At 36.6% G+C, this 13,100-nt stretch overlaps 1 protein-coding gene across 1 annotated transcript in view; it reads left to right on the top strand.

Annotated features, from left to right (window-relative positions):
* The first annotated feature begins 9,705 nt into the window (after nucleotides 1–9,705).
* LOC107601610 (ubiquitin-conjugating enzyme E2 E3-like) overlaps nucleotides 9,706–13,100 on the top strand; it is a 38,598-nt gene continuing 35,203 nt past the window's right edge. The window contains exons 1-3 of the mRNA XM_016293853.1: nucleotides 9,706–9,729; nucleotides 10,413–10,619; nucleotides 12,041–12,091. Coding sequence (XP_016149339.1) covers nucleotides 10,420–10,619; nucleotides 12,041–12,091 — 251 coding nt within the window. The 5' untranslated portion in view covers nucleotides 9,706–9,729; nucleotides 10,413–10,419. The remainder of the gene's footprint in view (nucleotides 9,730–10,412; nucleotides 10,620–12,040; nucleotides 12,092–13,100) is intronic.

The following is a 13,100-nucleotide window of genomic DNA, read 5'->3' as shown; positions in this document are numbered from 1 at the left end:
CGAGTAGTCAGCTCATTGGAAATGCCTGTTTAACCTCTTCTCCCACAGCTTGAACAAGCTGATGGAGCGCCCTGGGCACGATGGGAGCAGGACCTGGCCAATGGGGCGGCAATGACAGGCGCTCTTCAAAGGGAAATTAATTCAGTGGTGGTTCGCTCAGCTGACACGCTTCACATTGTCAATGGTCCATAAACGATCTTGTCCGGAGCCGAAATGTTCTTTAAATGAATCACACTGCGCTGGTATTGCGCACACAGACCGGGGTCATCCCTCACGGATGTCGATAAAGTGATCCGCAGCTCACCGTAAGAAACCTTTTAGTCACTATAAAACACTCCTGGATGGCACCCACCAGATCAGGTTTCCACTCCATCATTGTAAACCACTTTCTAATCTTTGAACATAACCAGTGATTGATAGTGTAGGATTCTATCCTGAGAGTTTCACATAGCAGATTTGAGAATTCATGGATTAATGCACTCACCCAATCTGCTCTCATCTTCTGAATAATTCCACAATTTTGTAAATGCACTCCATAGTTATTCCAGCATTCTCTGATAATTCTAGAGACAATTAAGTGTACTCAGAAGTGACATCATTTGTGTTTTACATCTTCAAAGTGTTTCACAACAATTGAAGTCCATTAATTTTACAGAAGTATTGCAAAGTTGATCTGGTGCAAATTCACAAAAACAAGATGCATGGTTTCTTTTATTTCTCCATACCTCAAGTGTTGCTGGGTTTGTGTCCAAACTGGACAGATTTGCCAAAAACCCTCATATTTAATTTTGTGGTTTACAACGCACTCTGATTTGTCTGATGCCATTCAATACAATGGCGTCACAACAAAGTTGATTGGCATGATGGTGCCAATGTGTTTCTAATATTATTAACTAAAACTAAAACTATTAAAAATTGTTTTCAGTAACTGAAATAAAGCTGACAGAAAATATTATGTGTCATAGATGATTTGTCCTATTTGGTGTCCACATCAAAACAATTTACAAAAGTGATGCATAGAAAACATTAAATGCAAGTAAAGTGTATACTTCAATGTTTCAAATAATGTTATTTATAAATAAAATGTCAAAATATGAGTGAAATAATGTTCCATCGTCACACAGAGTAACAGATATATTTATGTAAAAATGAAACAACATACTTATTCTGAGCTGGACTTATATTTATAATATAATATATACATATTTAAAGGGTTAGTTCACCCAAAAATGAAAATTATGTCATTAATTACTCACCCTCGTGTCATTTCAAACCCGTAAGACCTTCGTTCATCTTCAGAACACAAATTTAAGATATTTTTGATGGAATCTGAGAGCTGTCTGACCCTGCATAGACAGCAACACAACTGAAATGTTCCCAAGTCCAGAAACGTAGCAAGGAGATCTGTAAAATAATCCATGTGACTTTTTGTGCACAAAATAAATAAAAAAAACACTTTATTCAACAATTCGACTCCTCCGCGTCACCCTAGCGCCATTTTGGAGAATATCTGCTGGACGTAAACAGCGTATGCTATTCTGTGTCAGCTGTGTCACACTGATATGCTGTTTTCGTTCAGATCAAATCACAACAACGTAGGAAACAGATCCGGTGTGACGCAGCTTACACAGAACAGCATAAGAACGTTTACGTCCAGCAGATATTCTCCAAAATGGAGCTAGGGTGATACGGAGGAGACAAATTGTTTTTTTTTTCTTTTGCGCACAAAAAGTATTCTCGTAGCTTCGTATAATTGCGGATGAACCACTGATGTCACATGGATTATTTTACAGATCTCCTTGCTATGTTTCTGGACTTGGGGACATTTCAGTTGCGTTGCTGTCTATGCAGGGTCAGACAGCTCTCAGATTCCATCAAAGATATCTTAATTTGTGTTCCGAAGATGAACGAAGGTCTTACGGGTTTGAAACGACATGAGGGTGAGCAATTAAAGGGGTCATATGATGTTGCTAAAAAGAACATTATTTTGTGTATTTGGTGTAATGAAATGTGTTTATGCGGTTTAAGGTTCAAAAAACACATTATTTTCCACATACTGTACATTATTGTTTCTCCTCTATGCCCCGCCTTTCTGAAACACGTCGATTTTTACAAAGCTCATCGGTCTGAAAAAGCGAGGTGTGCTGTGATTTGCCAGCTATCCAGTGCGTTGTGATTGGCCGAATACCTCAAGCGTGTGACGGAAATGTTACGCCCCTTACCATACTGTGATGCCCTGTCTGGCCGGAGCGACGAGACAAAAACATTAAATCGCATTATGCAAATCTTCCCACATAGTGAGGTAGACATGTGAGGGCGTGTTAGAACGAGCCGTTTTAGGTAGGTGTGGCTGGCTCTTAACTTTTATAAAGAATATCTCTTTGGATTTGAGACTTTAGTCTTTGCGACTTTACAGATCTTCTTTATGCACCAAGAACTTGTAACACTCCAAAGAGAAAGGAACAATTGAAATCGCATCATATGACCCCTTTAAACAATTCTAACTGAATTAGTTATAGAGGCTCTCCTCCAAGACTACTGAATATGCACAAACACATCTCATCTACGGTGTCAGCCAAAACGCACATGGTATAAAGTAAAGTTGACTTTTAAAAGCAGTACTCTTTTGTTATTATAAAGTGCTAGTCATGAACCAGTAAAACAGCAATAGGAACAGCAACCAGCTGTGCTTTTAAATATTAATGCTCTTTTCTGCCTTTGTATGCTGACAGCCTAATTAGGAACTTATTAATATTCAAGCGCACAATCATTTTGGGTAAAAGCAATTCCAAAATGTACTCTCGTTTAACCTTTAAGGCACAAAATGTGGATTTTAGTGGAGGCAGTGTTGCGTTTATCAGCAATGCTCTGGGTAAAGTAAACTTGATGATTTTTAGCATAAGGCTCTTTTTTCCCCCCATCAGATCGGGTTTTAAATGGCTTTGAGTAGCAGATGATTTGTTGCATTCAAATTTTTACACAAACGGTTATAGGTCAACCACAACCCCACTAAACTGATTTTTAGTTTCCAAAATACTGCATCATTCGTTGTTATAGATTAAAAAAAAAAACACCTCTAAAGCATATTTTTCTTGGCAAGCGCAATAACAGCTCCCTTGTTATAGGCACTATTATTGTCTGTCCCAATGCTCTCTTCTTCCTGTATATGTCATTCCGTGCATTTTTCAGCACACACAAGCATATTCAACCAGAAACTGCTTCTCTATGCAGCATGGCATTTATAGGCCATCTTGTGCTATAAATACAAAGAGAAAAGGAAATAAAATTATCATAATTCTTGTATTTAAAGTCAACTTTATATCAAAATTGACACTTTTTACTTTCCTAATGCACATTCTGAGACTTCACCTATAATGATGTTCACCTATAATGTCAATAAAGTTATTTTCTGCACACAAAAAAGTCATATGGACAGCACATAGTTGTAGTATTTCCTCATCGACCAGCACGGATCAGCTCCAGGCATGACGAAGCGGATATCATCCTCTTTTGGAAGGCCAAACAAAGTAGTTTCGCTTTCACAACGAAGCACACAGCGCCTTCACAACATGGCGGTGGCGGCAACAATACTACAGCGAGAATAAAAGTTACGCCTTCTTTCTTTGTGTGAACATTTGTGAGGCGTAACACAAATCTTCCCAGATAGTGACGTAGGTATGTGGGGGCGTGTTAGAACGAGCCGTTTTAGGTAGGTGTGGCTGACTCTTAACTTTTATAAAGAATATCTCTTTGGATTTGAGACTTTAGTCTTTGCAACTTTACAGATCTTCTTTATGTGCCAAGAGCTTGTAACACTCCAAAGAGAAAGGAACAATTGAAATCGTTAGGGTTAGGGTCATCATATGACCCCTTTAAGGCTTGTCAGTAAATGGCCACTGTTGCGATTGGCAAATGCAACTGCATGAAAAAAGAAAATATATATTATTCATATAAATCTACATCCTCTTTACTCTTCCATTTGTCCAGTTGTTGGGAGTAGCTCAAGATTGTGAAAGTAAACAAGCATCTGTATACAGAGTAGACTGCGTCAGTGATTATAATGGGTTCTATCTGCTTTTAAAGTGATGCTCGCATCTGGTCAGCCGTTAAGTGATTGAACACCAGTGGGCGGGCCTATGATGTGATGACGTGCTCTAGAAGTACTCATATGCAAATGCCTTTTCCCTGTGTGACCTCACAGATTCCTCAATATCCAATTGAGCCATTTTTGTCGCTTGGTTAAATACATTCTTTTGTAAAACTTTTTGTACTTATGAGGACGTTTTAAGCTATGAAACTTACAGGATGTTTTAATGGTACAAAAACCTCTTATAAGTCAAAAGACCAAATTCGATTTTTCATGTCACAACCTCATTTAAGACAACCGTCACGTTACAGAGATTTAATGTAAATTCTGTTTTCAGTTATACTCTAAAGTCCCTGATCCCTATCAATTTTCATATGATAAACAGCATCTTGGATGTTGTCTTGGAAGTGTTTTTGTGTTCTACACAAGAAAGTAAGTTGTATGAGTTTGGAGCGCCATAGAAGTTTTTGGATGAACTTTCACTTTGACAAAATGTCTATGGTCATAATATACGAGTCGATCTGTTTACATACAAGTCAATTCTACTCTGTTCTATTCTTAATATCAACATTCCTGTCCTCACAAGTCATCTAAAGCGGTTTATCTCTCCACTTATATTTGATTCATATCATGGCTTTTGTATTTCACTCTGAGCTCCAGTATGTCATTTTTTTTTACATCCAGTGGTAAGCACAAACCCACACGGTTCTGTTTTCTTTTCCTTCCCCCTGCTGTCAATGCGCTGTCACACACGATAAGCACAAGAAGTGAGACACCCGCACACATCACGCTGCTGAGACGCTGGAAAAAAAAGAAAAAACTAATACAGCCTCGTAAACCTGCTCTGCTCCCATCTCTCCTTCATTTAGAATGCGCTTAGAGTGACGGCCGTGTAGCAGACAAGAAAACATTGTTGCTCTCTTCACGGCAATCTAGTTTAGTGGAGCATGACATCATTTTCGTCAAAAGTGTTCTTTTATCTAACATTTCAACACAGGCAAAACTGAAACGGAGTTGGTATGAGCAAATGATAAAGAGATTAACATCTCAGTCCACTGACAAAGAACAATAGAGTTTGAAAGATCTCACAGATATGAGCTCTGAAAAAGTATTTGGACACTTTAAGGTCACACTTAAAATGTCTGAAGGACATTGATAGCTAAATATCAAAGCAAAAGAAATTGTCTCCATTTCTGTCACCTGACTGAGCTTGGGTTCATTGCTGCTGTCACCCTTTGGCTTGCTTTGTTGGAGACACTTAATATTCAGTAATATCATCGATTTGTCGGCACTTAAACTATGGGATGAGAACAAAAAATGAACTGAATTGAGCTAAATAATGACATGACTGTCTTCTATAAAGCTGAATTGTTTATATAAATTTTGAAAGATGGACACTGTTAATGAACTGAATTGAATCAACAATGAACTGACTCAAGCTGAATAACGACTTGGGCTGTGTACTAACACTAGTTTCACGATTTGATTCGATTACGATTCACAAGTTTGGGATTTGATTTGATTTGATTCCGATTTCTATTCGATATCGATTATTTTGGATTTATATAAGGTACAGTGCATGGCAAATTTTCTCAAGGGAAAAAAAAATCCCTTAACTAATGCTGTAAAATACTACAGTTAGTACTACACTACTATAATATTGAAGGTTAAAACTGAATTTTATACAAACACTTAAATTACACTCAATTAAGTTTTATAATAATACAATTACAAAACCAACTTTACAATGACATAATTATATTTCTACTCCAATTCGTTTTTTGAAATATAAACATTTAAATGGTGTCTGTAGTAAAAACTTGACGGATTTATTCAAACATAAATTAAATATTGAAGAACAGTATTTTCTAGCTGACTAGCGAGTTTATGGTCTCAAATATGTTTTTTCTGAGGTAAATGTGACGTTTCGTGACACAGATTACAATCTGTTATACTGACGTCTTTCCACGGTTGAAACATTGATTGAGCAATTACATGAGACAGGATATGGATTTCGGTAAGATATGTTCATGTTTCATTCATTCATGTTTATTTTGTGCTGTAACTAGTATTAAAGCGGAGGAGATGATCAGTTCACATGCCGCTTCTCTTGAACTGAGGCACTACAGCGATCTGTCACTCTACATTAAACAACGCCAAAAAGTTATTTATTGTTTGAAAATTGTAATAAAATGGACAGAATTTGAAATCTGGGACATTTCACAGAACATTTAGGTATCTAAGTTAACTCACCTTTATTTATGTGACGATTCATACAATACAGATTGTTTCAAAGCAGCTTCACGATAATAAACAAGAAAATAACAGAATCAATGAGGCAAGCAAACTTCTTCAAACATGAAACAAATTCTTCTGTAAAGAGCTCTAAAAAGACAACGGTGTCATTATTCAGTTCAAATCAGTTCAGTGTTGATTCTGTTCAGTTAGGCGATTCTGTAAAGTGATTCTCCTAAGCCTGAACACATTTTAAGTTTGGAGCAAAAACTAAATAAACTAAAGCTTGCTAAAGCCTTCTGGGTGGTAACCATTAATGTAGAATAAACTGTGCATTTTGGAGACACCTGAGTGGCCTTACTGTACAGAAATACACATGCAACGAGCTATTTTTTAAATGTGTCAGAGGAAGGAAAGACTAACAATCCAGCGAGGGAAATAATTGTTCCTTAACATGCCAAATCATTAATTACAAAAACAGACACTTCTGACTACAGTGGAGTGTCTCAAATATAGCTATACAGATTAAATATAATGAATGAAATACACTTGAATTAAGCATGCACTGTACAGTGTATTCATTACATTGAGGGAAAACAGAATGTAGTATAACACTCTATATTATAATCTATGCACTATACACTACTACAATTTTTTGGTTATGTTCTATCCAGATTATATTTCAAACCACCCAGACCAACTAGCTGAGAATCAGCAGAACAATATAGAGGCCTATAGAGAACTCAAACTGTATATGGTTCAGAGCAGTATGTATTATTAAGAGAGGTCTTACAACACGTTTTGTATTATACAGCAGTACACTGTTCAATATGCAAAAGTCTCTATATGTTGGCTTACTATAAACTACAGTTAAGTCATGCTATACCTGAGTGGCCTTACTGTACAGAAATACACATGCAACGAGCTATTTTTTAAATGTGTCAGAGGAAGGAAAGACTAACAATCCAGCGAGGGAAATAATTGTTCCTTAACATGCCAAATCATTAATTACAAAAAACAGACACTTCTGACTACAGTGGAGTGTCTCAAATATAGCTATACAGATTAAATATAATGAATGAAATACACTTGAATTAAGCATGCACTGTACAGTGTATTCATTACATTGAGGGAAAACAGAATGTAGTATAACACTCTATATTATAATCTATGCACTATACACTACTACAATTTTTTGGTTATGTTCTATCCAGATTATATTTCAAACCACCCAGACCAACTAGCTGAGAATCAGCAGAACAATATAGAGGCCTATAGAGAACTCAAACTGTATATGGTTCAGAGCAGTATGTATTATTAAGAGAGGTCTTACAACACGTTTTGTATTATACAGCAGTACACTGTTCAATATGCAAAAGTCTCTATATGTTGGCTTACTATAAACTACAGTTAAGTCATGCTAGTATAGAGTTAGGTATTATAAATCAAAATACTAAAGACTAGAAGTCAGAAAGTAAATTCTATACAGCAGAATGTAATATAGTAAGCATATATTCTGGAGAAGTATAGATTAATGACTATTCAATTCAATGGTAGTCATATATTATATAGCACTATAGTCAATAGAGATAACATACAATATAATATATATATATATATATATATATATATATATATATATATATATATATATATAAATATATGACAGCAAATCAGCAAATTTAACATTGCTTTATATTCTGAAATGTAAAATAAATATTTAATGAAATGAATATAAAACATCAATTTGTAAATGCACCAGTGTGCAGGCATTTTTAGTGTTTTATACATAAGATAAGATACAGTAAGAACATGAACAAAGAAACAAAGTAAAACAAACTGACAAATACAATAAAACAAATATACAAATGAAATAGTCGCTAATGGATTAAGTTGGTGTTGGTGTGTGTGTGTGTGTGTGTGTGTGTGTGTGTGTGAGTGAGTGTGAGAAAACGTGGATGTTTTGTCCTTTAGCATGACAACAGTTTGATGTAAATGGATCGGATCATCTATACGTTTGCTTGTGTTTTCAGAGTCCAAGTACTGTTGATTCATTTTGATTGTTGCTCTCATGGCAAGCCGTTTTCGCGTTTATTCTTTACAACTAACAAATACCTCTTTTATGTTAACTAGTACTTATTTTAATTACCAGTGTAAGTAATCCAACTAGGGATATGCCGGTATCCAATTTTCATGTTGCAATTAATTGCTAATGATTTTTATCACGGTATACGGTATTATCACGATATTGACATTTTGTTTTTAAAAAAGTGCTGTCATAATACAGTATAACAGGTTTAATATTTTTTTTTCTTATAACAAAAATAACTGAACATTTAAATGCAATAAAGCAATACAGAAAAATGTATAAAGTTAAAAGTTTTACACAGATTAAAGTGCAAAAGAACACTTTACAATAAGACCTCATTAGTTAACCTTAGTTAATGCAGTAACATTCACAATGAGCAATAGCTACATTTGCTACAGAAGTTATTCATCTTTGTTTAAAAAATGCACGTCTTAGTTCATGTTAGCTCATTAAATAACACAGTTGCAACTTTTGATTTTAACAACGTGTTATTAAATATTGGAATACCTAAGATTAATGAACGTTCAGAAGAATTTTTCATTGGCAGTTTATGTTAACGAATGAATTAACTAATGAAGCCCTAATGTAAAGTGTGACCGAACAATAAAGAATCAAAATCCTTTCAAACAATATCTAAGGCATGTTGTAGTCCAGATTAAAATGTAAAAAAAGATTGAAAATATATAGCCTCATAGCAAATACACAAATCTGAATGGCTGTTTAAATCATTTAAACACGATTCAGAAACAGAAAGTAGTGCAGCTGCTTTGTTTACAGGGTTTCCGGGGTAACGGCTGCATTTAAATTAATTATTATTATTATTTCTGCAGTTTAGCGCCATCTGCCATCAGAGAGTGAAAGTGCGCTTTCATCCAGAGCGTCTCTCGCATGTTCCGCCATGTGCTTCTCGTCCGCGCTTGTTTACATCAGAGTGCGCACGCATCTTTCACGCAGCATACAGCCGTGTTGTGCATTTTGACCAGTTGATGGGTAAAGTATTCTTAAAATGCATTCAAAATTCTGAATAATTTGTAATATATATAATTATTCACGGTATTTAGAAGTGCCCACGATAACAATATTGTGCGTATTCATTACCGTGATATATCGCATTACCGAATACCGGCACAAGTCTAAATCCAACACTGACTAGTAGCTTCATTAGTTACTAGTGTTTATTCATTACTTGCATTCATTCCTGTAGTAACTATTCCATTGTTAACTAGTAGCGTATTTTTGCAATTTAATTCAATGGGAATCGCAATCGGTGATATCGATATTAGCTATTCACTTCCAACAAGCATTCCAGCTGTTGCAGGTAGTGGTACCTATTCCAGTTTTTCTAGGACCTGTTTATTAGTTTCTTAGAACTATTCAAATAGTTGCACCTATCTATTCCACTTTTCCTTAAAGGCCTATTTGTTTGAGACTAGTGTGTGTTCCTTAAAGGCCTGTTTATTAGAGACAGTTGTTACTTGTAGATTTAGATTAATGCATTTGGCGGATGTTTTTATCCAAAGTGACATGCATTGCATTAAAGGTACACACTTGTTATCACTTCTTATACTGGTAACATCTTTAATCTCACTAAATTTTAATTGAACTATAAATTAGCCATTCTGACTAGTGATCACTTCCGACATTTACAAGTAGAAATTGGTATAGATACTAGTGTATCTAATAAATAAGTCATAGTAAAGCTGAAATGGACAAAAATAGATATAGAAATAAGTGTTAAATAAGCTTGCCATGATATTTTGATTGTTTGTAGAAATACTCTAAATGAAGTTTCTGTGATATGTCACTTTGTGTTTGCGTACGCTACCAGCATACCCTCTTCGCTTATTTTTGTGTTTAGAAATGTAAGGGTTAGGGTTCCAGGCGGCGTTGCGATTAGGGTTGAAGTTTCCACTGAGCAAATTTGAGATTTGCTTAAACCCCAGGGGACTCCTGCGATCGCAGTCAGCCCTGGTTCAGAACCTCTTGTTGTCATTTGCAAAGGTGGAAAATGTCCAGTGAAAGACAACGGTCAGATGATGAAAGTCCCAGCACCAGCAGCGGTAGTTCCGATGCGGATCAGAGAGATCCTCCGGTGCCAGAACCAGAAGAACAAGAGGAGCGAAAACAACCCACGCCTCCACAACAGCAGAAGAAATCCACCAAACTGTCCAGCAAAACAACAGCCAAATTATCCTCCAGTGCGAAGAGGTAACGACCTGTTTTCCCTTTGAGGATTCAATGCCCTTTTTTTGTGATTCTGGCAAATCTTCTGTCAACACATTTAACAGTTTTTTATCACTTTTTGTGTTTAGAAATGTAAGGGTTAGGGTTCCAGGCGGCGTTGCGATTAGGGTTGAAGTTTCCACTGAGCAAATTTGAGATTTGCTTAAACCCCAGGAGACTCCTGTGATCGCAGTCAGCCCTGGTTCAGAACCTCTTGTTGTCATTTGCAAAGGTGGAAAATGTCCAGTGAAAGACAACGGTCAGATGATGAAAGTCCCAGCACCAGCAGCGGTAGTTCCGATGCGGATCAGAGAGATCCTCCGGTGCCAGAACCAGAAGAACAAGAGGAGCGAAAACAACCCACGCCTCCACAACAGCAGAAGAAGTCCACCAAACTGTCCAGCAAAACAACAGCCAAATTATCCTCCAGTGCGAAGAGGTAACGACCTGTTTTCCCTTTGAGGATTCAATGCCCTTTTTTTGTGATTCTGGCAAATCTTCTGTCAACACATTTAACAGTTTTTTATCACATTTTGTGCATTCAAGTTCATTTTCACAATGTGCCAATTAACAGTTTTAGCATCTGTGCTCCATACTTGAGAATAAAAGCACTAAGCTTAGATAATTACTTAACTGCATGAGCAAAGAAGCCGTGTGATCGGCTTATATTTAATTTCAACGAACCACACCATGTTTACTTAGCAAAAGTTATTTTGAGGCATCCCAGAACTTCTAAGTAAAGTTATTTGAGGAACAAGAGAAGTGAATCAAATCCGTCTGCCTCGTGGATACTAGTAAATACAGCAATTCTACCCTCAAATTTCATTGGCACTGAAAAAAAAAAACAGTTACCAATCAATCCACATCAGTGCTCATTAAAACACCATAGACTTTCTCACTGTGGGTGGAATGACAGATCAAAAAAAAAAAACGTATTCTTAGAAAACGTCAGAAATCCTGCCCTGGCTTCTTTCTACGCTGTTGATAATGCTTTAGTAACAGCACCAGAGCTGTGCATTAAAGCTCTTGTAAAATATGCTTGAGAACACCCCCCTCTGCCTCATTTGCATATAAGCTTGAAAAGAAAATATTTTGTGCTTAAAGTGACTTAAACCCGCCGATGAGGGGTGGGGTGTGAGCTAAGGGGAGCGGGCTTTGAGCTGAGGTGAAGATCAGCGGTGGGCGATGGAGGGAAAGGCAGAAACGAGCACGGCAAAGTTTTCCTGTTATGGGATTCGGGTTATGCCTCCGAGAACAAAGAGGAAGCAGCCATGTTAGCTGTGCTGAAGGGAGAGCCAGCCGTGCAGTAAACGCAGCAGAGGTAGAGGGCAGTGTAATTCCCTGACTGCTTGCAATTCTCACAGCTTTCTCTCCATCTCTCCCTTTCTCTCTTCTCTCCCTCGCAGAATCCAGAAAGAGCTTGCAGAAATCACTCTGGATCCTCCACCCAACTGCAGGTATGTTATTTAAGTGTGCTCTCGAATATTATTCCTTTATGGACTGGTTTGAGAAAGGTTCACTGTGGGAAAGAATCGACTTTTAGTACCAGCTGTTGGAGTTTTTAGACTCGGTTTAAACTGATGGATTCACTCAGGACAGATGTGGCATTTTGCTCCTCGGCTTCAAAGAGTTAGGAAGGATAGTGGGTTTTTTTCCCTTCCACTGGGCATTATTGTTGCTGATGTTCCTGTGGTCTTATTTTTAATAATATGGCAGATGCTGCTCTGAAACATATGGCTTTGATTACACATCCTCATGCTGAACTTACTGCTGAACCCCCATCTGTTTTAATGAGCTGACCTAGAGATGACAGAACAAGACGAGGGAGCTTTTAAAATTCCCTCTGTAGCTCTTTTTTATGCTTTGAAGGACGCTCGTTTTCTGATTGTTTCTTGGTGATTTTTAAAGTCCTTTCATTAGATGGATTTTTATTGGGAGAGTCTTCTCTGGTTGGTAATATTATTAACAGTCTGTGTTCGATATGTGTTTTGGCTTTCTGTAATATTGGAATAGATTTATGCGTATTGATTTATGCCTTTCAAACTAGATTTTATAGATGTTGTGTCATGTATTGGCTCTATCTGAGGTGGCTTGATAGTGTGCATTTATTGGGATCATATTTTAGTGATAGACTGGTCATTTTGAGATTATCAGCATTGGTTGTCAACTGAGCATTTGGCAGAAAACAGTCTGCAGGTCATTTTGAGGTCAAGTAAGAAAGAAAATACTTTTATTCAGAAAGGACGTATTACAGAAATCGTTCATAACATTACAATTGATTATATACAAATGCCGTCACAGGAATATATTACATTTTTAAAATGTATTAAGATAGAAATGCAATATAAAAAAGAACACGTTAAACTGTAATAATGTTTCACAATATTACTGTATTTTTTATTTAAAAAAAAAATGCTTCCAGCATAAGAGATGTCTTTCAAAAACAAAAAACAAATAAATAAAAAA

This window comes from Sinocyclocheilus grahami, unplaced genomic scaffold (genome assembly GCF_001515645.1).
Source record: "Sinocyclocheilus grahami isolate Dianchi unplaced genomic scaffold, SAMN03320097.WGS_v1.1 scaffold308.1, whole genome shotgun sequence".
Classification (NCBI taxonomy): Eukaryota; Metazoa; Chordata; class Actinopteri; order Cypriniformes; family Cyprinidae; genus Sinocyclocheilus; species Sinocyclocheilus grahami.
Note: the sequence above shows the minus strand (reverse complement) of the source record. Positions and strands in the feature narration are given on the sequence as shown.